Source organism: Agelaius tricolor, unplaced genomic scaffold (genome assembly GCF_023055355.1).
Source record: "Agelaius tricolor isolate 1412-34295 unplaced genomic scaffold, bAgeTri1.0.p SCAF_17, whole genome shotgun sequence".
NCBI lineage: Eukaryota > Metazoa > Chordata > Aves > Passeriformes > Icteridae > Agelaius > Agelaius tricolor.
In genome coordinates, this window is record NW_027269277.1 from 15,831,479 (window position 1) to 15,852,413 (window position 20,935).

At 55.7% G+C, this 20,935-nt stretch overlaps 2 protein-coding genes across 3 annotated transcripts; one reads left to right on the plus strand and one right to left on the minus strand.

Moving 5' to 3' along the window:
- The first annotated feature begins 426 nt into the window (after positions 1 to 426).
- Positions 427 to 7,520, plus strand: PLP1 (proteolipid protein 1). 2 transcript variants are annotated; one of them, XM_071442667.1, is made up of 7 exons: positions 427 to 564; positions 2,894 to 3,080; positions 3,511 to 3,772; positions 4,566 to 4,734; positions 4,938 to 5,011; positions 5,123 to 5,188; positions 5,542 to 7,520. In XM_071442667.1, the coding sequence occupies exons 1-7, from the start codon at positions 561 to 563 to the stop codon at positions 5,611 to 5,613; spliced, it is 834 nt and encodes a 277-aa protein (XP_071298768.1). In that variant the 5' UTR covers positions 427 to 560; the 3' UTR covers positions 5,614 to 7,520. The 2 variants fall into 2 exon arrangements, with proteins under 2 accessions (XP_071298768.1, XP_071298769.1); XM_071442668.1 differs by having other exon boundaries at positions 3,511 to 3,667.
- Positions 7,521 to 12,038: 4,518 nt separating this feature from the next.
- On the minus strand, positions 12,039 to 17,808 carry RAB9B (RAB9B, member RAS oncogene family). Its single transcript, XM_071442669.1, has 3 exons — positions 17,664 to 17,808; positions 16,090 to 16,142; positions 12,039 to 15,264 (listed from the first exon to the last, which is right to left on the minus strand). The coding sequence occupies exon 3, from the start codon at positions 15,227 to 15,229 to the stop codon at positions 14,624 to 14,626; it is 606 nt and encodes a 201-aa protein (XP_071298770.1). The 5' UTR covers positions 15,230 to 15,264; positions 16,090 to 16,142; positions 17,664 to 17,808; the 3' UTR covers positions 12,039 to 14,623.
- Between the last annotated feature and the right edge of the window lie 3,127 nt (positions 17,809 to 20,935).

Sequence of the window (20,935 nt, forward strand, 5' to 3'; positions counted from 1 at the left end):
TGCCCCATGGGGGTCACGGGGCTGGGCAAAGCAGCTGCAAGATTCCCATCAAAAGGGGAAAAACTTCCAGTTTGGAGCCCCCAAAGCTGAAAGCAGGTTCCTGGGATGGGAACCCCTCTTCCCTGCTGCCAGATGTTGGGAATCGGGGAGGTGACAGGGGGACACCACTGCTGACCCACAGGGCCACACTCCCACGCTGCCTCAATGGGCAGCTTGCACAAACACAGCCTGGTGGGGCTGGGGGATGTCCCCAGAGCCACCAATGAGGGGGCAGCAGCCCGTCCCCTGCCCCAGAGTGCTGCCTCACTTTGCAAAGCCCTTTCCCCCCGGAGGCTGCGCGGGGCCCTTGGCATCACCGGGGGCTGGCAGCCAAGGGGTGCTGGGGGGCGGGCAGGGCGGGCCCGTGCCTTTAAGGGGGGTGGCTGTCACTCACAGAGCCCTTTTCTTTGCTGGAGAGCGGGACAGGCACCCAGAGGGGGAGTCCAGGGCGTGGGAGCGCCGGGCAGCACCGAAGCAGCAGAGGCAGAGCGGCGCTCGGGGAGCGGACCAAGAGCAGCACCATGGGTGAGCATGAGGGGATGGTGGGGGACACCTGGGCAGCTGCTGCTGTGCCTCTGGGGACCTTAGCCCAGAGCAGAACCCACTGAAAGTTGCCTCTGGCATCAGTGAGGTCCTGGTGACCCGGGTGTGCCCGTGCCAGCCGTGGCAGCTGCCGAGGGAGGATGCCTTGGCACGGCAGGGATGATGTTTTCTTTCCCAAGGCAGTTTTCTGTCCCTGTGTGCTCCTGTGCTGTCTGTGGGGGCAGATGCCATCCCTGCAGCCTGTCCCACGCCAGCCCTCACCACATGAGAGCTCCATCCTGGGGCTGGCAGGAGCTGAGAGGTGCAGGCAGGGCACTGAGCCCATCACAGCTCTGCCACTTGGGAAAACAGAGCCACACCTGGTGCCTCAGTTTCCCCACTGATACAGCAGAGCTAATACTCACCGGGGTACCCCTGGGGTTTTAGGGCTGCTCTGTTCCCAGGGGTGCCTTGTTCTGCTGGGCCCCTGCCCCTCCTCCTGTCTGCAGCACGTTGTTTGGCGCTGGCAGCAGCGGAGCCTGGGCACAAGGCTCAGGATTGTGTGGCACAAGGGCTCTTTCTCCCCTCCTTTCCCCTCCCCAGGCTTCCCCCTGCAGCTTTCCAAAGCAGAGGGGCTGTGGAAGGGCCCTGTACCATCCCGGGGCTCTCAGATCCCTGGGAATGGAGCTGCTCACTGCCCCAGAGCTGGCACCTCTGTGCCATCTCCCAGGTGGCCAAAAATCAAACCAGGAAAGGCGAGTTTGGCCCAGCGAGGGGCCAGACCCTGTGGGTCGCAGCGAGGTTGGGAGCAGCACTCCCAGGATGAAGGAGGCCCCCCCTGGATGTGCTGTGTCCAAGGCAAACAAGAGGGAGGGGTCCCAGCACTCCCCTATAGCGCTGCCTTTGTTCCCTGTTTGCTCTTGGCGTGGGGCAGCCACTGGGGTGGCAGTGCCAGGACAATCCCCCATTGTCCTCGGTGCCACTGCACAACCTTGCTCCCAGTGGGGAGGGGAGGGCTGGCCAGGACCCCACGGCTCTCTTGTCCTCTTGGGGAGGAGATAAGCACTGTGGGGTTTGTGGAGGGAGTGTGGGTTTGGTGTGGGTGCCTTTTTGGCATTCAAGGCAGGAATTCTATGCTCAGATGGGAGCCACTGTGCCCTGGGCAGTGGGGTGCCACAGTCCACGTCCTGGGAAAGGGGAGCAGCTTCCCCAGGTGTCACACAGCCAGGGCAACAGCTTGATCCAGCTCAGCTGGAGCCAGATGCTGGTGGGTGCAAACCCACCTGGCTGTCTGCTCCCAAAGCAGGCAGGACAGCAGCTGGCTGGGCACCTCCAAACCCAGCCCACAGGGAAACTGAGCCCATGTTAGAAACTGGCTGGGCACCTCCAAACCCAGCCCACAGGGAAACTGAGCCCATGTTAGAAACTGGCTGGGCACCTCCAAACCCAGCCCACAGGGAAACTGAGCCCATGTTAGAAACTGGCTGGGCACCTCCAAACCCAGCCCACGGGAAACTGAGCCAACACTCCTGCACTCCTGTTAGAGCCCCGACGTGCAGAAGGAGCAGGTGCCCATGGCCTCACTGCTGGAAAAACGCAGCATTTAGGCACTCCAAGCAGCACACTGCTGTGTGTCCTTGCTTTCCCTGCAGCTCCTGGAGGACTAAACCTATTACACAAGTGTTGTCATTTGTGGAACTGGCACGGCTCCTTCCTACAAGCACGTCTGCCTGCATAAAGGGGCAGCTGCAGCCCGAGCTGCCTGCGGGGTGCCAGGCAAGGGACCAGTGCCCACGGTGCCACCTGGATGTCCAGAGTGCTCAGGGTGTGTTCTGGCTCCTGCTGTGCTGCCCCAAGCAGGGCCACCTCGCTGGATCTTCCCTGGGGTTTGATTCTGTGGAGGTGCTGGGTTCCCCTCTATTTTTAATGGCAAAACAGAGCTGCAGGCAGCTGTGGTGGCTGCTGTGGTGGCAGTGGGGAGCCCATTAGCAGCTTGCTTGCCAGGTCCCACTGGCATTACGCTACGTCACGCTCTATTTCCATCTGTTTGTCACGGGTCAGCATGGCTGGCTCCTCACAGCCCCTGTGCCCCACGCTGCCACCATCCCTGGGCACCCTTGGGTGGGCTCCTGAGCTGCTTGGAGAGCTCTCAGGGGAGCTGCTGGGTTTGGCTCTGCAGCACTGCAATGGGTCGTTTCTGGGGTTTTCCTTCCACCTGTTTTTCTCCTCCTGGCAGGCACCTTTCTCCCACTGTGCCTGTGCTCCTGAGCTGCAGGCTCCAAGCAATCCTTGTCCCAGCAGTTCCGTCCCACCTCTCCCCTTTTCTCCATAGGTTTACTCGAGTGCTGTGCCAGATGTCTCATTGGGGCACCCTTTGCTTCCCTGGTTGCCACTGGCCTGTGCTTCTTTGGGGTAGCACTGTTTTGTGGCTGTGGGCATGAAGCCCTCACAGGCACCGAGCAGCTCATCGAGACCTACTTCTCCAAAAACTACCAGGACTATGAGTTCCTCCTCGATGTGTAAGTACCCCGCTGCAGAGCACCCACCTCACAGCTTTGTCCTGCTCTGTGCCAGGCTGGGGTGTCTGGCTGGGCTGGTTGGGGCCAGGCTCTCACCCAGACACCAGGGGAGACCCCAAGCTGCCTTTGCCCATGGCTCCATGGCAGGGTCCAAGTGGCCACTTGTTTTATTTCACACCAGTTTTCATCTGACCCTTGCAAGGTGTCCTGGGTAGAGCTGGACCTCTGCACGGGGTAGGTATGGAGGATGGGGGGGTGTCTGTGGCAGCCTTGCTCCCCACAGCTTTGCCCCAGCTTGCTCTTCCTGTGGCTTCACCCTCTGTTTTGGTCCCCTTGGGGCAGAGTGGGGAGGGGGAGCAGCAGCAGCCAGGGCTGAGCTCTGGTACCTCCCTGGCACCTGAGCCCCCCTGCCCGCTCCTCTCCCCCACAGCATCCACGGCTTTCAGTACTTCATCTACGGCACAGCTGCCTTCTTCTTCCTCTATGGAGCCCTGCTGCTGGCCGAAGGCTTCTACACCACCGGCGCCGTCCGGCAAATCTTTGGGGACTACAGGACCACCATCTGCGGCAAGGGCCTCAGCGCTACGGTAACTGGGGGCCCGAAAGGGAGGGGAGCGCGAGGCCCCCAGCGAGCTCACTCGTGGCAGCGGGTGTGTCATTGTTTGGGAAAGTGGCTAGGACATCCTGACAAGGTGATCTTAACCGGGGTTTGGCACCCCTTCGCGCGCCCCAGCGGGTTCACCACGCTCCGTGCGGCCAAAGGGCAGGAGACTGAGCCCCTCCGGGTTTTGGGATATCCCAAAGGGAAGCACAGCCCTGCTGTCCTCACCCAGGCTTGCCGTGTTTCCTGGGGACAAAAAGCAGCACAAATGGCTACATTTAATAAAAGTGCTTCATGTTTAAACATAGGTGGGGAGAATCTGAGCATCCCTGCAGTGCTGGCAGCTCAAAGCTCTTTGGCACCCGGTACCCCTGGGGTCGTCCACTCCACTGTGCTTGGGAACCATGACAGAGTGCTGGCAAGGGGGTCCTGTGGCCTGGGGGAGCAGAGGGGCACGGCTGTGGTTCCCTCGGGGGGTGGTTGGGGTGGCACCATGGAGGGAGGGCAGGAGAGCCATGCTGACACACCAAGGCAGCTTTTGCAGCTGCCCTCCCTCAGAGATCAAACCCTGCTTGGCCGTGGCCACGGTTACCCCCTCCCCAAAATGTGACAGCATTCCTGCTGCTGGCAGTCCCCCCATGCACACCCAGCCGGGCACGAATCTGGGACTGGCCCTGCTCCTGTGAGCTGCAGGAGCCCCAGCCTGGGCTGCTGTGCTGTGCTGCCTGCCTGGGGCCACGCTGGCTCTGCAGAGCTGGGTGCAGAGCATCACAGTCCCCACCTGCCCCACGCCCTGCCCTGCCTGGGGAACCTCGCGCTCCCCTGTCCGTGGCCTGGGCCATTGGTAACCACGGCTGTGCCCGGCTTTGTCCTGCCCCCTGCAGTTTGTGGGCATTACCTACGTCCTGACCATCATCTGGCTCCTGGTGTTCGCCTGCTCTGCCGTGCCTGTCTACATCTATTTTAACACTTGGACCACCTGCCAGTCCATTGGCAACCCCACCAAGACCTCGGCCAGCATTGGCACCCTGTGTGCAGATGCCAGGATGTACGGTGAGTGCTGGGGTCACCAGCCAGGAGCCAGGGGAGGAGAGGGGATGGAGGGCAGGGCCCAGGCACGTTGGGTGGGATAAAGCAGGGCAGGTGCTGAAGAGCCCTGAAATGCTGGGGGGTGTGTGACAGGTGGCTGCAGGAAGCTGAGCAAGGGAGTTAGCTGCCAGCCACACCCCGCTCACCTGGCTCCCACATCTCCACAGGTGTCCTGCCCTGGAATGCTTTCCCTGGCAAGGTGTGTGGTTCCAACCTGCTCTCCATCTGCAAGACCAGCGAGGTGAGTAACTCCTGCCACCTCACGTGTGCTCCCCTCGAGGGGACACCTTGGCTCTGGCCTCCCCAGGCAGCACATGGGACCCTGTGAGCTCACCCTCCTGTTGCCTTGCAGTTCCAGATGACTTTCCACCTCTTCATCGCAGCCTTCGTGGGGGCAGCTGCCACGCTGGTCTCACTGGTGAGTCAGTGCTCCCCCTGCCCAGCCGTGCTTCTCCGCCTGGCAAAGATGTGGGGGAAAAGGACAGCGAAGGTGGTGGGCATGGATGGGACAGAGCCTGTGCTCGTGTCGTTTTCTGGCACGTAAGTGCAGATGGTGAGTCCAGGCCATAAGGTAGAGGTGGCTGCAGGAGGGGATCTGGAGAGGCTTTAGCAGACTGACAGGGAGAGGTCCCAGTGCATGGAGTGCCCTGCCTTTCCCTGGCTCTCCTCTTGTGCACACCAGTGACACGGCACTCGGGGCTGCAGGGCTCTGCAGGGCTCGGGGCTGTGGGGCTGGGGCTGCCCCCTCGCTCACTCTCCTTCCATCCACAGGTCACCTTCATCATCGCAGCCACCTACAACTTCGCAGTCCTCAGGCTGATGGGCCGAGGCACCAAGTTCTAGCCCACGAGGCGGAGCCCGGCCAGACCAAACGCCCTCCTTTTGTCTAACCCCGAGGCTTTAACACTGCAGCCACCTGACACCAGGTCTCCTGCGTTAACTCTGCCTTCGCTGATGACTCCCCTCCTCTTCCTCCCTGCATCCATTGTGCTGAGCGTGACCAGGAAGGAGAGCTTCCCACCGATGGACGCCTCTTCATGCACTTTTCTCTCGTTGCTCATCCGTAACCGGTTCGCTCTAGAGCCAAGCCCATCAAAACCAGCCAGAGAAGAGGAGGGACTTTCTCCAATGTCCCAGTGTTGCCTAGGGATGAGCAAAGGCCTTCAAGCTCCTGGGAGGAAGAAATCCATGTAGGTTGCTCCGTGAGTAGCAAGAGGCTACCTAGAGAGAAAAGGAAGTTGGCCCAGTCCTGGTACCATTGCTAAAGACTCTCCTGGAGCTGTCTGCTGTCACCACCCATGGATGGAGAATAAGAGAAGGATTTTTTTCCCTTAGCAGAGAAAGATGAATTTAACCTAAATCGCCTGCTGCAGCCACGGCAAAGGGAGTTCAGGGCAAGGATCTTCCCAGTGTGGAGAAGAGAGTGCTGATCCCAATGCCGATAAAGCCCTAACCCAGCTGCTCCTATTAAAGCCTAAAGGAGTTTGGTGTCTCTGTAGACAAGGGGGACTCTTGGCTTTACCCTCCAGGCAGCAGAGAGGCAGCAAACAGGTTTGACTGAGGAGGGGACACCTCTGCAGCAAGCCCTGGGAGCGTAAAGCCAGAGCCATCCCTCCGTAGGCAGGGGATAACCCTCGGGACCGCGTGCCTTGCCTGCCCTGCCAGTGCCCTTCACAATGGTGCTCTTCTCTGGGGTGATGTCTGCTTCTCTAACCTCCACTGGGCCACAGAGCTCGGCTCGCTTCTCCCCCCTGTCAAGTGTAACCAGCCCTCCTTCTGTCCCCCTCGTCCCCTCACTTCTTTTCCTGCAAGTCAGGACAGCTGCCTTGTGCCTGCCAGGGTGGGAGGGACCGGCAGCATCTCGCTTCCAGGTGAAACCCATGAAGGAATTGAGGAGGGAAGGAAAGGTGGCAGTTTGGGGGGGGTCACAGGGTGCAAACACAGCCCGTCTCTGCAATCCAGATCCTTACTGGTGCCAGTCTTTTCCCATGGAGAGGGGTAGGGGAGCAAGGGGTTGGGTGGAGACCTCTCCTCCATGACTGTTCTCCTCTGGCTGGGTAGCATGGATCCAGCCAGACCTGCAGAAGTGCTGTTTCCAGTCTTCCCTGACAACTGGTGATTCGTTTTGCTCTCCCTGCCTCTCTCCTTAGTTCTAATCTTTGTGTTTATTTATTGGAGAAACTAATTTCAGTGGCAGACTGAAGCTCCATCTTGCATGGATTTATTTTTTTTTCCATGTCTGTATTGTTGTTATATATATTTTTAAGTGCTGGTTTCAGCAGGGGCAAGGATAAGGAGGCAGATCTGCTGAGCAGTGCATTTGAAGGATCCTTGCTGCCAGGAATGCTGAAATAGGTTGGCCAGGCTACCAACGCACACGGGATGGGGAGGGGGGAGATCCAGCAGGGGTGGCAGGGTGGGGAGAAACCAGTCAAGATCTGGAAATTCACACAAGTGCTATCTCTCTTGAGGGGTTGCTGGGGTTTTTTTTCATATCCATTTAACAAAAAATAACCAGGTCCTCCTTCCCACCCTTGTCCCCAGACCCCACACACGCACACACACATACACACACACATACACATGCAAAAAGAGTTAATCAACTGAAAGTGTTTCCTTCATTTCTGATCTAGAATTTCAACTTGTTAACCAGCAATAAAAAGGAGCAAGTTTTTAAAGACTTATCTTACAGGATGTATTTTATAAAAATTAAAGAAAATACATTAAAATTAAGAACATTCTGAACAAGATGTACGTCTGCCTGTCCATTTGTTGTGCTGGCTTTCCCACCTTCTGCCCCCACAAGAGAAAAAAAAAGGGGAGGCTCTCCAGGGAAAGGGGAGGCTGCAGAAGAGAAGGTCTCAGAGGAGCAGTACTTGCTGATCCATGCGTGGGCCAGCAGCCCCTGCAGGGCTCTGCCCACTCCAGCCACGAGGTTCATAACTCTGACTTCAAAATCATTGTTCCCAGCCTGTGGGGGGGCCCTTAAAACCTCTTATTTCTCCTCCAGCCACCCTGAGGAAAGCTGGGGTCTTGTAGCAGCTGCTTGCTTGTGTTTGCTGCTGCTGCTGCCCTTTAACACTCAGCCCACGTGCTGACAGCCTCTGCTGTGTCTCCTCATGTAGCACAACAAAACCACAACAAAACTAACAGGACATCTCCAGCCAAGCTGGCTGGCACTAAGGCAGCATGTGTGGGATGAACATGGCCAGAGCCATGCAGGGTGGGCGATTGTCTCGCTTGCAGAGAGCCCTGTGTGGAACAGGATGGCCTTGTTCAGGCACAGGGACACACTGGACTGTCACAGAGCCCTGCATGTCCTGTCTGTGGCTCTGTGGTGCCACTTGCTGCAGGATTGTTAACCGTGTCCCTGGTGCCGGTGTGTGGGAGGGCACTGGCTGCTGCCTTTCTGCCCCAGAAACCCTTAGGTGCATCTTTCTGCAGCAGCTGCTCAAAAATTACTGATTCAAATGCTGTTTCTCTTGGAAATCTCCCCAAAAGCTGTGCTCAGGGACCTCCAGGGAGTGAGGCCACAGAGGGATGCTCCCAGCCCTATGTATCTGTCCAAAAATGCAGATTTCAGGCACAGCTACATGCTCAGGAGTGGCAGGGTGGGACCTTCACTACTCCTCCTAAATTGGAACCTAGCCCAAATCCCACTCCCCCTGCTCTTCCCTGGCTTCAGCCCCCTCTGAACAGGCAGCAAAGTTGCCCAGTGCAGCCTGGCCAGGGGAGGTTTAGCTCATGCACTGCTGCTGCCCCAGCTCAGCGGCACAGCTCGGCCTTGCCCTGGCTGACAGAAACCCATGGGGCTGCAGCCAGCATCAACGGGGTCCTTTGTTCCCTGCGTTCCCAGATGCCATCACCCTCCTCTCCCCGCGCTGAAAGGGTCCTGTGTGTGCACAATCAGCCTCAGGGCAGCAGCGAGCTGGGGAACAAAACATCATCTCTGTCCCCTGGCAGAGACTGGTGCCCCCCCGGCCGGGGTGCGGGCTGGGGACAGCAAGTGCGAGGTGGCGGCGTGTGAGAGCAGCCAGCAAGGCCAGGGAGCTGGGCAGGGCCCGGGGCCAAAGGACACATGGAGCCTCATCAGGTGTGCCCTCAGCCATGCCCCACTGCCATCCCACCTGGGGACAAGGGACCTGCCCTCAGAGCTCCTTTCCTGGGCACCCAGCGCCCTCCAGACACTGGCTGAGAAAAGACAGGGAATAAGCTCTGCCTCATACCAAACCACATCACTGTAAAAAACCCAAACCAAACCAAACCAAACCACATCTTGGGCCATCAGGAAAGCTCCAAGCTCCAAGGGGACCCAGTGCAATCACCTGTGGCTAAAATGCGGCAGTACTTTGTTCCCACAAAAGAGAAAGGGACCAGAGCAAGGGACCCAGGAGCAAGTCCCATGGGCTGGCTTGCTGGCAAGAAGGCGAGGCAACTCCCATCCCTCCATCCTGTGCCCTGCCGCCCCGGGAGACGGCCCTGTGTGCCCTGGGGAGGGGACAAGAGAGGGGAGGAGAAGGGATGGCGGCACCCAGGGGGTGCTGGTGATGACCGTGGGCCCCCAGCTCTGCGCTCGGGCAGCCCCCAGGGGCCAAGGGCCGCCGGGCTGATGCCTTCCCCCGCATCCCCGGTCGTGCGGCTCCTCCCCGCGGCCGTCGGGTGCAGCAGCGGCTCCTCGGGCAGCGAGGCAAGCGGCGGCCAGCCCCGGCTTCCCCCGCAGCCCCGGTCCCCGTCCCTGCGCTGCCCGGCCCGGCTGATGGTGCTTCCAGGGGACCCCTCCCCTGAGCCCCCCGGGACGCACCATAAACACCACCAAAGGCTCACTTCTCTCAGCACGGATTCGGACTCAGCCCTGGAAAGGCTGTGTAGGATGATGTGCTGGTTTCAGCTGTGTTTTGGGTAAGCCATGCCTGGCAAGCAGCTCTGCCTGCCAGGGCCGTGGCATGTACTGACACCCACCTGCCCCGGCTAAAGTCCTCACCTGCACCTGAACAAGCTGCTTTCTCTCCATCTCTGCATTGTCCAGCTCTGCCAGGAGCTTCTGTCTAAAGATGAAGAGGGAATAGTAAGTGGAAAGTCACAGAATCACAGAATGGCCTGGGTTCAAAGGGACCTTAACAATCATCCAGCCTTTGTCACAGGCAGGGACATCTTCCACTAGAGCAGGTTGTTCAGAGCTCCGTTCTCCCTGGACTTCAACACTTCCAGAGATGGGGCAGCCACAGCTTCTCCAAGCAACCTGTTCCAGGAGTCCTGTACCTGCTCATGGCCACATGCATCAGCCCCCAAAGGACCCCAGGCAGTCATGAGGAAAGAGCTGCTGCACCAGCCATGCAAGCACTGGGGCCAGGGGCTATCTCAGTCCATCTCTGATTGCTTTTACATGAGCAATCACCTCAGCAGCAATCCACCATTTCACAGATTAGCCCAACCTCCCTGTCAAGGGACTCTGACTCACCTGTGGCCTTCAGATAACCACTGATGGAGCTGCTGTCACCTCCCACCTGGGCAGCGTCGAGTGCTCCTCAGTCCAGAGGAGAACACACCAGCGCCAGTGTCAGAGCTGTCCTCAAGCCCCTGTTTGGAACTGGAGCTTGGAGTAGGGTCCAGAGGCTCCTAAAGGGGCATTTTTAACTCTTTATTCATCCAGCTCAACTTCACACAAGAATATGCTGTATCCAGAGATCCCATTAATCTCCTCACAGTTCATTGCCTTGAGGAGCAGCCCCAGAGCTAAGGAGGAGCTGCACTCAGGGAACAACCCTGGTCACCAGAGAGCAGCCCCAGGGCATCTGAAGCCACTGGTGTGTCACCCCATTCTTCTAAGTTTTTCTAAGCCTTCCGATGTTTACATTTTTGTAATGGAGTTTCTCACACACTTTTCATGTAAATAATTATTGCTTTGCATTCCTTTCTGGAGGAGGAGAGAATTGATAGACTGTTGGTTTTGACCAGTGTGGCTGGAGAGGTGGCAATTTCATCCTCCAACCCATGGTCACTTTTGAAAGTCTGTAAATATTTGAGTTCAGAAATAAAGTGCTCTCTTTTTACCTTGGACATGTCAGCTTGTGCCTGTTGTTCATTTTGCGTCCTATTGTGACACCGGTGCTCCTCAGAGAGTGGCTCTTGAGGAGAACCCAGTTTCCTTAGCCCACCACCAAGCAGTTCCATGGCCTTTCAGGGGCACTACCTGGCTCAGAGCAGCAGAATCCTCAAGAGGGCCATGGGAGAGAAAGATGAATGGGATCAGGACATTCCTCACCCCTTCTCCTCTCCAAACACACTGGGTTATGCTACAGCATCTGTCCCACACAGAAGCAGCTCACTGCTTTCCTTTGGGAACACTCCTTTGCCCTGCAGGGTTCCATTCTCTCCCCATGCCATGACAAAACCCACTGAGCCCTCTGGCACAGCTTACAGAGGGAAACTGGGGAATGAGGGAATGGCCTCTCTATGGCTCCTGCCTCTGCCTGCACTTCCTTATAAACACCTCACACCAGGGGAGTCAGCAGCTTCTGGTGCTTTCAGATAGACCCTTCCTGATGCGAGGCAGCCTCACCCAAACCCCACAACACCCCCAGGCCAGAGCCATCCCCACCAGTGTTGACTGTATTTATTTTCAGCTGCCTTTTGAAATGGTTGAAGTGAGATGTTGGAGGACCCCAGATACTCAAGCCCACATGTAAAATGCACAGTTTTCAAGGACTTTGTGCTGTCTCCTGGAATCATGGATAGCACAAGCAGACCTGGGAGGAAAATAAACAAAAACATTCTGCCAAAAGAAACAGCAGGCACAAGCTCTGCAAACACAGAGAAAGCTTCCCAAAATAAGCAGCTATCCTGGCAGGACAGAGAAAGAGAACAGTCCCCATATGCTGATTTCCTTCTCAGCATCCTATGGAAATCATGCCTGGTTAAAACCCCCTGGAGCCCGAGGAGTCAGTTCCAAGATCACAGGAAGAATTCACAGGAAAATACCGGACTTGCTGTTGAGAGCCCAGGCTGAGAATTTAAGATGTAGTGACAGAAGGAAGCCATGTGGAATATTTCTGTTCTGAAACTCTTTTCTGATTCTATTGAAAAGACAAAACTGGTCACTGGATTCAGCAGTTGAGTTCTGATCCTTCAGCTCCTGGTGCAGGTCGGTACATGGAATATCCCCTTGATCCCTTAGTGACTTCTTTCTGCCAGATGCTGTAACTAACCAGTCCTCAGAACAAAAACTGACTTGAACGTGGATAAACCAAGAAAGCAGCCACTTCCCAAACTCACTTGAATACATCCATGTTTTATTTGCTTAAATAAAGGTAGAATCTTGGTTTTACAATTCCAGTTCTGTAGCAATAGCAACAACCGCAGCAGCACAAGGGGACATGGGAAGGGATGGCTGTTGGCACTGAACTGCAACAGAGTTCAAAATCCTGGCTCCTTTGGGAATTGTGCGTTTCATTTAAAATAAATTAAACAACTGAAATATATTATACTCTGCCTTTTATAAAAAAACCATGTAAGCCTAATATAATGGGGGGGAGGGTTTAATATAAAAAGTCAGTGATCCAATGTCAGAAATAAAAGGTGCTGTGTAACACGTGCACAACGAGGCTCTTGAGCTTTAGCTGCCGGCATTGACACACACAGGGTGCTGCAAACAGCTGCACATGTGCTTCCTGCAGTGTGGCATGCTGAATCTCTGCCCCCTTCTGTAGGAGGTGCCAGTCCTCACACAGATCCCAGAAAATCCATGGCAAAGTGGCAGTTTCACCTGCAGGGAGCTCCCTCAGCAGCCTCCCTACTGGGGGCCAGCACACAGGGACCCGAGTCTGTTCTCACTCTGAGCCCTGTGCCAGCTCCAGGGAATGAGCCTGTTCAGGGATGGAAACTGGAACCACAGGTCACAGAGCCTGGGACCTTGAAGGAAATATCAAGCAGTGCTAATGAAGAAAAATCCAGAGGCCTCAGGAGGTCAGACACAGTTAAATAAACAGTAACAATAATATCCTGTAAAAATCTCTTTCACCTACAGAGGCAGAACCTTCTCCTTCAGGGAGCTGCCTGAATAGCATTCACTCCCCATGAATACAACTGTTCAGGCCTGTTTAGAAATTAGATCCCCCTAAAGCATTAATACTCCAGTCCCTTCCACACACAGTTGCCCTGCAGACAAGGGCAGTATTTCCCTGGGTTACCACAGAAGAAATGGGGGAAAATGCTCATGCTCTGCATGCTCAGAGACTGTGCCTTGATGGGGACAAGCTGCCAGCACAGGACAGGGACTGCCCTGCTCTAAAGCACAGCTTAAGGGTTAGGGTTGCTTGATTTGAGCTGTAAAATTTACCATCCAGCAGCTGATCACAGTGGGAATCACCCAGCAGCCAGTGGATACGTGCTCAGGGCAGGCTCCTACGTGCCTGTGGGCAGCCACAGCTTTGGCCAAATGCTTCTACAGGAGGTTGCAGGGCACGAGGTTTGAATGGCAAAGACAGCAGCCAGCAAGCTCATCTCTGCTACACAGCCAGCCTGGGACTAACACCTAGCAGAGGGCAGGAGATGGGAGCAAAGCCTGGAATTCCTTCTAGAAGGCTCCTTGGGCCCCCCATGCCTGTTTTTCAGCCACCTTGAACAGAGAAAGCAGTGCAGCTTTCCCCCCACTGGACTGAACACAGCAGTCAGTTAGCAGACACTTGACCAGTCTGTCACAGGAATTACAGATAAACCATCCTGGGTTTCCTATGAGGGATCAGGGGCCAGGATGGCATGGGCTAACTGTGCCTGACACACCAGGTGAATGGTTCCACACTGCAGCATTCACAGGGAACATCCATGCTAGAACAACTGAAGGCGTGGCTGTGCCAGCTAATGAGGCACAGTGGTCACTGGTGCCAGGCAGAGAGAGGGTTTAAGAGCTGACCATGCATGAGGCCCCAGCCACCTGCACACCTAGGAGACAGCCCACCCACCTGCCATCTGGTCTGCTAGAGCATATCACCTGAACACAGTGATTACTTGTGACAGAAACCAGCTGAAGTGTCACACTCCAGATCTCCTGAGTAACCCTTTAACATGACCCAGTGAGCATCTACATCAGTGTTTTTCACCCAGGGCTCCAAGGCTGAACTTCCACAAGAGACAAGGAAACGTGTATTAAACAACAAGCAGACAGTCTCTCCAAAAAATAACACTCACACAAGACAAAGTTAGAAGTGAGGAAAAACAGACCAGAAATAGGCAGCTATGAAGAAACAATACTGTCACATTCAAACACAGGCCCATCTCTCCTTCACATGTTGCTTTAAGTCAGAACTCTAACAATTCTCATCACAATTCAGCCTCAGGACACAATGCACTTATCCCAAATAACAGACACACATCCCAGCCACTCCAGTATTTTGGCTTTCTCACAGTCACATGGGCCAGAGTCTTTAGGACAGGTTTTGTTCAGTATGTTGAGTGGGATTTCCTTTGGCAGTATGGTCATGAGTGGGTCTAATATTTTCTTTTATTTCAGGACTAAAATACTTCAGTGTCTAGGATGCTCTCAGCTTTGCTCTGCAGGCAGTTCTTAGTAGAGAACAAATCCCTATTGTCTTTAGGGAATTTAAAGGACTTTAACTCAGCCCTTTAAACCTGCTAAAACAGGCAGAGATGGAAGCAAGACTATGCTCACATGCTCTGTTAACAGCTCCCTCCTGCAGATACATGCTCTGTGCCTGAAAACCCCAGGCAAGATTCAGATGGTGAGGCTGCAGCTCCCCAGTGAGCAAACCACCTCTTGTCCTTGTGGCCACTCTCCTCAGAGTGGCCCAGGGCTGCCCAGGTGTGTTTGATCCAGCTGCTCCCAAAGCAGCAGCCACTCTCAGCAACAGGACGAGCCCGATTTGGAGCTGGAGTTGAGGTCAATGGTGTGGCCAAGCATGCAGTGCTCCAGCTGCTCCTCCACTGCCAGCACCTGTCGCACAGCTTCCTCAAAGGCCACCGTCACATTGGTGTCATCCTTGGCACTAGTCTCCAGGTAGGGATAGTTACCGTTTTCAATGCACCAGGCCCGGGCCTCCTCTGTGCTCACCTGTCTCTCCAGTTTGTCTATCTTGTTGCCCAGGACTACAAATGGGAAGTGTTCAGGGTCCTTCACATCAGCATAATAGATAAACTCCTTCTGCCAGTTACTGAGGTTCTCAAAGCTCTGCCGGTCATCCACGCTGAAGGTGAGCAGGCAGCAGTCTGCTCCCCGGTAAAAGGGCGTCCGCAGGCTCTTGAACCTCTCCTGTCCCGCAGTGTCCCAGATCTGGAGGGTCACAAATCGCCCGTCCACCTCCAGGTCCCGGTTCAAGAACTCCACCCCAATGGTGTGGAACGCCTGCGAGTCAAACTTGTTGGTGACGTAGCGGTTCATGAGGGAGCTCTTCCCAACTCCACCATCTCCAAGGAGAATGACCTTTAGGAGCAAGGACTTCCCACTCATTGCAGCAGTGCGGAGGGGCAGGGTACCGAGGCAATCTGCAGGGTTCAGAAATAGAACAAAACAGCCATTGGACTTGTGGGTTCTGCAGAACAGAATATGGTATTTCCATCCCCATTTCTGAAGTTTTGTATATAGGAGGTGATGTCTGTTTTTAGAGAGATCTTATCATCCTAATCTCTCCTATTAGAGAGCTTAGAGCTAGGAACTGGACAAACTTTCAGGCACTCAAGTCCTCCATCAGATCCAAAATGGATGCAGCACATGACCCCTTTAAGTGCAAGGTAAAAACAACTGTTGAGAGTTTAGTATCAATTACAGCACTTTTGGTGAAAACTCTGTATCAGAAAGCTTGTCCAGTTTTTCCAAACACATCATCACTACTTAAAACATCTCTCCAGGCCTGCATCCTGTGAGGCTATCACAGAAACAGCAAAATCACCAGGCCTTCCTTTCCACTGTACCATCACCAGCTAAACAATTTCTCCTCTCTGACTTGCTCTACTGGAAGGATGTGATAGATGTGCAGGTCTAATATCAATACAAGTCATTTGTCAAGCCAGTTCTTAATCAGCCTGAGGATGCTGACTCACCTTGCCAGCGCAGCTGCGCGTGATCTCGGTGCCTCGGAAGGGGTTTCCCAGGCACAGGGACCAGCTGCTCTTTGCTGGCAGTGCCTGTCACAGCCCAGTTTGCTCGGGCTCAGCTGCAGGTTCACATTGCAACAACCCAGACACCACAGGTTCCTTAGTCAGCACCCTCAAGGCCAAGTGCCAGTGCATCCTCCCCCTCCCAGGGACACTGTGCAGGCTGGGGTAAAGGCCTGACATAGAATAAGAGGTTTGTTGGGTGTTGTACTGTACCTGCTCTGTCTCCAGGACTGTCCAGGGAACACCTTCCTCCGGTGTATCAGTCACTAAAAAACAAACATCAGTCATCAAGGTTACCAGAGCTGCCCTTGTTGTCTTTCAGTTTGTGATGCTGAGTGAGGATGGAAGGACAACAGCAGAGCTCTAGGAACCTGCACGTGCAGTACTGATGGCTGGAGTAAAACAGCAAGAACAAAAGCACTGAGCAGTTTCCCTTGCCCTGAGTGAAATGGAACACAGCCCATTTCTGGTCAGGCAGCACAGAGCCAGTACAAGGTGCATGATGCTAAACCCCAGGTAAGAAAAGAACAAATTGAAGTAGTTCTGACATGAGAGCACAGGCTGTGCAACCTGTGTCTCCCCTCAATCCAGGGGATTATAATAACTGTGATCTGCTTGTCCTGCCTCCTCACACACCCTGGAATCTGATTTGAGGATTGAACATGCAACTGAATCTACTAACCCGGAAAGTGAGCCAGCTGGGAACAGCCTGGGATGAAAAGACAAGAGGCTTGCTTACACCTGCTACCAACATTCCTGGGAAGGGTGTGGACGAGTAGTGCTGCTTAGTGATGACATCTCCAACCCACTGAAGCAGGAGTGTGTGGCACTGCTCAGATCAGCACTCCTGCTCCTTCCAGGCCAAACCCTGCTTTCTGCCTTAACCTCGGGGGGCCCTGTTCAACCTTGATTCTGCTCTTTTTGCAGCCCTTTCAAACAGTGCTTACCACAGAGCCAAAAGCAGAAACTTCTGCTTTAAGTGAGTTTCTTCACTTTCTGCACAAAAGGCTCACAAATTTCACTTCCCTGCACAGAAACACCTCAAACCAAGCCTAGCTGAGCAAACCTGATGTGCTATTTGAGGAGCAGTGTGTGACCCAGTATTTCTAAAGCAAAGACCAAAATGCAAATGTCAGAAGAGACAAACAGGAACTGCAGCACAGGTCCCCATGTCATAGGGGAAATCCTGCTCCGTGAGCAGGTGAACTGTTCAATACCCTTGTTCCTTTCCAAACCTTCCTGAGGGATGTTTAAGACAACCACTGTCACCAAAGCCCCTCCTGGCACAGGCCACGAGCCCCGAGCAGAATTGCTGTTTAGAAATGCTCTGTTAGCAAGTGACTCTTTTTAAAAATGACTAATAGGTTATGTCGGGCTGCTCCAGAGCCTGCAGGACTCAGCAGCAGGGCTCAGGTCAGCACGCTGCCGGCACCGTGACACAGCCTTGACATCGCTGGTCCCGTTGCGAGCTATTCCGGATGCTGAACCCCACTGCAGCAGGGCCGACCCGCTCTCGCAGGGCGCCAGCACCTGTGTGCAGGCACCAACAGCGGGGTGGGCACGCCGGGTCCGACTCCCCCCTGCTCCCCAGGCCCCGGCTCGGCGGAGGCGAGCCCCTCCGGCGGGTCCCATCCCGCCCCGCGGGAGCGGCCAGGGAGGAGCCCGCAGCCGAGGAGCGGCACCCGCGACGGGCCCCCTCGGCACGGGCCGGGGTAAAGGGGCGGCTCTCCAGCCCTCTCCCTCCGCAGGTGCCCAGGCCGGGGCGGCGGCACGGGGCCCGCCCTTACCTCACCCTCACCGCCCTCCGGCCGCCGCTGCCGCCCGGCCCGCGGGGCGCAGGTGCCGCTCAGCCCCGCGCCTGCGCCGCGCACGCGCCTCCCGCCGGCCGGCAGGGCCCGCCCTCGGCAGGCAGAACCCGCCCCGCAGCCCCTCGCGGTGCCGCGGTCACTGCTATCACCGTCCGGCATATCCCCCCTGTGCCTCCTCAGCCCCCTCACGGTGCCGCGGTCACTGCCATCACCGTCCGGCATATCCCCCCTGTGCCTCCTCAGCCCCCTCACGGTGCCGCGGTCACTGCCATCACCGTCCCGCATGTCCTCACTGTGCCTCCTCAGCCCCCTCACGGTGCCGCGGTCACTGCCATCACCGTCCCGCATGTCCTCACTGTGCTTCCTCAGCCCCTCACGGTGCCGCGGTCACTGCCATCACTGTCCCACATGTCTCCCCTGTGCCTCCTCAGCCCCCTCACAGTCCCATCTGTGCCCCCTTGCTGCCTGCCCTGTCACCCCTCGAGCTCCCGTCCCCTCAGTGTCCCCCTGTGCCCCATGTGCCCGCTCTGCTCGCCCCTGGCACTCCGCTCCCAGTCCCCTCTGTCACTCTCCTCACGGTCCCCGCATGTCCCCTGCCCCCCGCAGCCCCTTTAATGCCAGTCCCCGTCACTCCCCGATCTCCTGTCCCCTCACAGTCCCACATGTCGCACCGCAGCCCCTCAGCGCCCTTCCCTGTCACTCCCCTCACGGTCCCATCTGTGCCTCCTCACTGCCTGGCCCTGTCACTCCTCTCAGTCCCCCCGTCCCCACTTTGTCACTTCAGTGACAGCTGCCCGAAAGAGCAAGACTCCCCCACCCTCATGATTGTCCACAGGACCAGGAGCAAGAATGTCTTTAGGGAGGTTTCCAGGGAAGAACAGCTAATACAAACATTGCATTGGAAATTATGGCCAGCCTCGCCCAGACAGTGAGAGCAGAGGGAGAGGGAAACCAGACCCCCAGATGGCTGCAGAGGGGTTTGGGGAGCCTCAGCCACTTGTGTGGTTGGCATCATCAACTCTTCTTCGTGATAGTGCCTGCTGCTTAACGAGATACACCTTTGAAACTCGGGGACACATCTCACTGGGGCTGCAATGTGCCTTCAACACCTTCTCCAGGGGGGACGAACAGGAAGCTCTGGTATGGACATCCAGGGCTTTTGGCCATCTGGATTCTGCATCAGCTCCAGGGCTGAGTGGGTGCCACAAAAGGGCATCAATTCTGTTCTCCCTGCGGGAAAGCATGAGAGAGATGGGAGGAGGATTTAAATTAAGCCAGGGATTATATTAATACTGGCCTCAGTGATCTGTCAGAAGAGATGGGGAACAAGGAAAGCCTAGGGGGGTGAGGAGGGGGAGGGCAACACAAGGGCCCAAGGTCGAGGCTGTTGGCAGTAGGGGACCAGGGAAGCCTGGGGAAAATGTGGGAGCTCCAGGGGTGTGCATCTGGGGCACCACTGTACACAGCAGCTCCAGGGCAGAAGTGCAGGATGCTGCTGGTACCAGTGACAGAGGCAGCCTGCACCACCCCCTGGAAGATCCCTCCAAACCAGTCCAGATCCCCATGCCTGCTCTGTCAGGACCATGCATTGCTGGAGTGAGCCTCTGAGCATGGCACTCTTGCCCCTGCCCAGTTCCCTTTGCCTGGCAGCCATTCAGTCCTGTTATTTGCCAGTATTTATTGATCAGGGATCTGATTTAGCATGTAAGGGGTGAGCTCTGATTCTGAAAGAGCCACCACGGCAGATCCTGCCAAGGCAGCAGAGGCATGGTGCTCTGCTGCAGCACTGTGCCATGCTCTGCCTTCCTGCACCACCCCTGTCAGACACCTAATCCTCAGGGGAAGCTGCCTGCAGGGTTTAGGGAGGGCAGCACATCCCTGCAGCTCAGCCAAAGATGCCACATGGCCATGACCCCAGCTGACCGTGCTTGTGCTCAAGGGGCCCCTGGGTACCTCCAGGGTAATCTGTGGGTGCTGGCAGCTGGTGGAGTCACTCACCTACCTGAGCAGGGATGTGCCCCGTCTGATTTGGCTCCCAGTGGCTGTGCAGTCTGGTTGTCTTGCTGAGCTGGATAGCAACCAGTTTGGCATCTGTGGTGGACACCAGTTACCCACCAAGCTGCTCTAGCACTCCCTTCCTCAGCAGATAGGGCAGGGAGAAAGTAAGATGGAAAAGAACTTGTGGGTCAAGATAAAGGCAGGTTAATAAAGCTAAAGCTGCATGCAGAAGCTAAGGAAAGCAAAAGCATTTATTCTCTACTTCCCATCAGCAGGTGATGTCCAGCTGCTTTCAGGGAAGTAGGGCTTAAGCACTCACAGTGGTTACCCTGAAAGGCAGTTGCATTCTTGTGTCTCTCAGCAATTATATTGGCAGCCTTCTTGGGATTTCCTCCTCTTAACAGCTCTCTTGCCTCTCACATCTCATAAATGGGCTTTCTGCTTAAAGCTGGCTTCACCATCCCACTGCCTCTTGTCCTCCCCTGCTCAGGCAAGACGAAACAGAGTACAGCACATGCATCTGGGGCTCACTCTCCCTCTGAGTGGGGCAGGAGGGGACTGACTTCTTGGGGTGCCCCTGGCAGCCAAGCACTGGCTTATAGGCATGAGGAGGGACAGATATTTCATCAAAGTTCTGGAGCCAATAAGGTGTTTTCTTTAAAGCTGATGTTTTCATATCTGGATAATACATTGCTGCCAAGCTGCCAGAATGACACTGAGGCACTCTGAATCTTCCTCCACACAGCATGTGTGCACTGAACGCCCTCTGGATTTCTGAAGACATCATCATTGTCTAGATCACTGTAGATGACCTCCAGCATTACTTAATTCTCTCAGGTGCTGGATGCCTTCACCTGTGCTGGTCCACTTTCCTGAGTAGTTCACAAGGTCTTCCCTGAATAGATATCTTGCCCTGACACTTGAGAGGAGCTACCTGCAGAGACTGTAAATTGCTGCCACAAACCCCCAGTTGTTAATTAGTAGTTTTAAACAGCCCATGTAAGGGTGAACAGGGACCTCTTGAGCCTGCACAACAAAACCACCCACATCAGTCCTGGGTAAGAAGAGGGAGATGTATTCCCTGATCCTCTCCACAAGGCAGCTCCCCCAGCAGAGCAAGGCCATCAGTGCCAGGGCAAAGCACAGAGCCATGGTTTGTACTAACATGTTCCCAAAGCCCAGCAAAGTAAAGAGATAAGAAATGCAACCAACAAACACTGTGGCCCAACAGGAGCTGCCTACTTAGTAACTAC

What these genes read in the sequence shown, in the direction of transcription:
- RAB9B (XM_071442669.1), bottom strand. Translation starts at nt 15,229, where the DNA reads ATGAGTGGGAAGTCCTTGCTCCTAAAGGTCATTCTCCTTGGAGATGGT.
- PLP1 (XM_071442667.1), top strand. An exon ending in GGCTAGGACATCCTGACAAG is followed by an intron (nt 3,773 to 4,565) that starts GTGATCTTAACC and finishes TGCCCCCTGCAG; the next exon opens with TTTGTGGGCATTACCTACGT. An exon ending in TGCAGATGCCAGGATGTACG is followed by an intron (nt 4,735 to 4,937) that starts GTGAGTGCTGGG and finishes ACATCTCCACAG; the next exon opens with GTGTCCTGCCCTGGAATGCT.